The sequence below is a fragment of the Benincasa hispida genome, chromosome 12, assembly GCF_009727055.1.
Source record: "Benincasa hispida cultivar B227 chromosome 12, ASM972705v1, whole genome shotgun sequence".
NCBI classification, from domain to species: Eukaryota; Viridiplantae; Streptophyta; class Magnoliopsida; order Cucurbitales; family Cucurbitaceae; genus Benincasa; species Benincasa hispida.
In genome coordinates, this window is record NC_052360.1 from 9,650,948 (window position 1) to 9,655,773 (window position 4,826).

The following is a 4,826-nucleotide window of genomic DNA, read 5'->3' on the forward strand; positions in this document are numbered from 1 at the left end:
AAATTTCTTCAACCGAAATAACTCTCATTAAAAAATGAACCAACCCAACCCAACCATGAAACATTTGGGTTGGGTTGGCTCGGGTTACTCAAACTATTTATTTAATTTTTTGTTATAAAAGGAAGTAAAATATTAATAAGTAAGAATGATTTAACTATTTTCATATATGAATTAAGATTAACAACTCAATTTCAATTTATGTAATGATAATCTTTTTTCAAAGTGCAAAAGAAACTATTTTAAAAATTATTGAAGAATATATCTAAAAAAACTAATAAAATTAAAGAAATTAAAATAAATACATGTATATCAAATTATAAGTAAATAAAAAAAAATTACATTTTAAAGTTAATAATTAATTGATTCAAATTGGTTTGATTATTATTCATAAAATTTTCATTTATTGGATTTTTTTGGATCTATCGTCTTTTTCTTAGATCCCTATGTGGCCCCATCTCTTAAGCGTAAAGGTTGTGTGCATCGTGATAGGCATTATAAACGGAGATCCAAGACGGTAGACGGTAGGGTATGTCATGGGTTGGGATTGAAAGTCAAAAATAACAACGGTGTCATACTATTAATCATCCACGTAAAAACGCCCAAAAATTCTTGCTTATTACAACCAAACCCGAACAAAGTCCAGAACTTGAAGCAACAGCGAGCGAAGAAAAAAGCAATTCCTTTCCAACACGCCTCTAATTCCCCTAAATTTCTGGATTTCACTACTTACTAATCAATCATACCACCATTTCCTTTACTTTCTGCCCTTTTCCCTTTTTCCTTTTTCCTTTTGTTTCGTAGAAGCCTCTACTTTCCCCCTAACAAATTCCTCTGTTTTCTGAGATCAAACCCCCCAAATTTCTGGAACTAATTCGTAAAGGAAACGACGAATCCATTGAGAGAAGGAAAAGATGAGGGTTTTAACCACTAATTCTTCTGTTCTTCTTGTTCCTTCAAACCCTTATCAGAATTCTTTTCTCTTCCCCTGTAAACGAAAATCCAAGAAGAAGAACCATGCCATAGTCCCTGTATGGAATTTTTAATTCGTTTATTTGTTTATTTTGGCTTCTAAAACTAAAGATTGGATTTTTTAATCTGGGTTTTGTTTTGTTTTGATGGTTGTTAGGTGGCGAGGCTGTTTGGGCCAGCCATATTTGAAGCTTCGAAGCTGAAGGTTCTGTTTTTAGGAGTGGATGAGAAGAAACATCCAGGCAAATTTCCAAGGACTTATACGCTTACACATAGCGATATAACTTCTAAACTCACTCTTGCCATTTCTCAATCCATTAACAACTCTCAGGTAAACTTTCTTTTTTCCCTTATTTCTTTGTTTATTAAAAACCCTTTTTTAGTTCATCAAATCCCATGAAAATGAGTTCATCTCCATAAATTAGCTAAGTTAGATGTTCCAAAAAATTCATCAAACCCCTCAAAAATTATATAAACCTAAGAGAAATGGTAATACTTTTTAAAGGCTAATTAAACTTTGTTTGGAAATAATTTTGAAACTTTTCTCTGGGTTTTGTCACGATTTTAAACAATGTTGCTCACCTTTGATAATTATTTTGATTTTGATTATTTATTTTTTAAAATTCAACACACAAGTATTTTTTTTCCACTTCTCACCAATTTTTCAAAGAAAAAAAATGCTAAAATTTTAAAACTAAAAGAAAGTAGTTTACATATTTTTAGTTTTTGAATTAAAATTTGACTAAAAATTGAAATGCCTCATTCGAAAACGTAAAATCCATAACAAAAAGCAAACATAAATTTCAAAAATAAAAAACTAAAATCAAAATCATTACTAAAGGGAGCTCTCAAGTAAAACATGTCTTCAAGACCTGAGAAGTAAAGATACTCGATCTTAGAGATCAGAAGATCAAATCTCCGTTCGATTAGGGTAAATTTTGATTTTTTTATTATTTTTTTGGGCATCTCTTGTCTTAAATTAGTGCATAAAAAAGAGAGGGTAATTGATGAATGCAGTTACAAGGATGGTATAATTGGCTGCAAAGGGATGAAGTGGTGGGAGAATGGAAGAAAGTAAAGGGAAAAATGTCACTCCATGTTCATTGCCACATTAGTGGAGGCCATTTTCTTTTAGATCTTTGTGCTAATCTCAGATACTTCATTTTTCGTAAAGAACTTCCTGTGGTAATTTCTTTTTTCTTTTTCTCTCTTATTATTTATTTTTTACTTCTTTTTTCTTTTTCTCTCTTATTATTTATTTTTTACTTCTCATTTCATTGTTTAATGGTTGAAAATCTTATTGAATGATTATGAGTATTTTTATTTCTTTTTCTTGTTGTCTTTGCCTTGTTACTATCATGTCACAAATTCTTTTAAATTTTGTTTTAGTGTATAAGAAAAACAGAAGCATTGGATTAGGTGAATGTCTAATCATCGTAATTTAAGTTACTACTTAACGATCATCTTTTTTTTCCCTCAATAACCTTTTCCTTTTTCTTTTTTGAGTTCACCCTAATCCATGGTCTGAATATTTGACATTCTAATCCAGGGCATAATGTATAGACTAGTTGAGTTATGCTCAAATTAAAACTTGGTTGATAGAAATATATTGACTTGACTTTTCATTACCGTTTAAAATAAAATACATAGTTCATTTCGTGTTATTTAGGTATACAAAAGGAAGGAAAAACCCATAAAAGTCGTATGAATAGGAATAACATATTATTCCCTTGGAATAGACATTTAATTTGACACATGATAGTAAAAAAATTAGACTTCTTACATAGAACTATCTTAACTTGGTTTTTCACCATATTACTTAAAATAAAGTAGATAGTTGATATACGTGTATGGTTGATATATGTCTTCCTTTTCCATTTGATGTTATTAGGCATACACAAGGAAAAAAGAAACCCATAACAGTCAAATAAGAATAGGAATAACTTTTCTTTTAAATAATTATTTTAGAATTGACATTTAATTGACATGTGATTTAAAAAAAAAAAAAAAAAAAAAAAAAAAAAAAAATAGGTGCTGAATGCTTTTGTCCATGGAGATGTGGACTTGTTCAACAATTACCCAGAATTACAGGATGCTTTGGTTTGGGTTTATTTCCACTCCAAAATTCCAGAATTCAACAAAGTGGAATGTTGGGGCCCATTAAAGGATCCAGCCCCACCTTCAAGTGGGCTCGATGGGCCCAAGTCAGATGAGCCAACTCAAAGTCAGCCCATGTGGGATTTGGGCCCGCTGGAGCGGCCCAAACCTTGCCAAGAAGACTGCACTTGTTGCTTCCCAACTATCCCGTCCATTTCATGGTCCCCCAAAAATGAGTTGGAGAGCACCTGATTGATTGATTTGATTGGCAGGACTTAAATGTAAATAGCAATTATTATTATTATTATTATTATTCTTATATAATTTAACTTTCATTCCCGAACTTTGAGGTCTGTGTTAATTTCGTCTTGGATTGATTTAAGATTTCAATCTATTCGTTATATTTTAATTTGGTATCTATGATGTTGAATATAAGGAAGAATAATCTAATCTCAATTCTCTAGGAAATTTTCTTCCTTCAAATGAGGTCCATTGCTGGTTTGAAGAAATTTGAGATTGAAAGGAAGAATTGATGTGATATTGATGATATAGTTGATTACTTTTTATATGCACAATAGTTAGAAATGAAATTAATAAATTAAAGTACATGACCAAGAATTGGAACTTTTAAAAGTAGTATAAAAGAAATATTGAATTATAGATTTTTTTTAAAAAAAATAATGCCAAAAATAGGGTTGGAGGGAAAATATTCTCAAAAATAGGTTTTTAAATCGTGTACCCGATATCGGATACACGATTAGCCTTAAATCGTGTATCGAGTACACAAGTTCCTATCCATCTGACACGTGTAGTTTGCCGTGGCAATCATGGTAATTGTGTACCTGGTACACGATTATCTTAAGTCGTGTACTCGGTACACGACTTCCTCTCCATTAAATCTGTTGCACCCCTTCTTCTTCTTCATCCGACCTTCTGCCTTCTCTGTCCCACTCAAGCTTTCTGCCTTATTTTGCCTTCTTTTATTGCGTTTCTCCGTCCAAAATTTCGAAATCCTCCTCATTTTACTTCTGTCTTGTGCATCCAAATGCCTCCATTTGCTCATCCGTCCAAAATTGTTCGAGTCCTCCATTTGTTCGTCCGTTCAAAATCGTCTGAACGGTTCTGTGGTAAAATTCTTTCTCTAGTTGTTTTTCAATATATAATCTTCTTATATGTATCATTTTTTTTGCATTTGGGCCGAACTTAATGTGTAGTTTATGGATCCATGATTTATTTGTTGGGTTGAATCTAGAAATATGTGTATATATTTGTCTATTTCTCGGGCTGATTTTGTGTAATGTAGTTTATGAACTTAGAAATTAGATTTTGTTGGGTTGATTTTGTTGGACTATTTTTCTGGATGATTATGTTTGTTTATTTGTTTGGCTATTTATTATTTTATAGTTTATGAACTTAGAAATATGTGTATATATTATTTTGTTCACATTTGGGCTGATTTAAATGTATAGTTTATGGATTTTAGATTTGGGCTAATTTAAATATATAGTTTATGAATCTTAGATTTGAGCTGATTTAAATCTATAATATTTAGATCTAATATGTTGAACTTAGAAATTAGATTTTGATGGGGTGACATATTAACATATTTTTTGTCAACTATAACAGTTGAAAAAATCACAATAAATATGTTAAATTGTCCCAAAAGTTGATTCTTGAACCTGAAAATGATGAAGATAGTGACATTGACGTTGAAGTTGACAGTAGTGGGGAACATGATCTTGAGTTGGTACCGTCGGAAA

General features: G+C 31.1%; 1 protein-coding gene across 1 annotated transcript; it reads left to right on the forward strand.

Moving 5' to 3' along the window:
- Positions 1 to 600: 600 nt before the first annotated feature.
- LOC120068030 (protein STAY-GREEN homolog, chloroplastic-like) lies at positions 601 to 3,482 on the forward strand. Its single transcript, XM_039019699.1, has 4 exons — positions 601 to 1,028; positions 1,127 to 1,300; positions 1,987 to 2,154; positions 3,001 to 3,482. Exons 1-4 carry the CDS (start codon positions 912 to 914, stop codon positions 3,316 to 3,318), a joined length of 777 nt encoding a protein of 258 aa, XP_038875627.1. The 5' UTR covers positions 601 to 911; the 3' UTR covers positions 3,319 to 3,482.
- Positions 3,483 to 4,826: the final 1,344 nt, after the last annotated feature.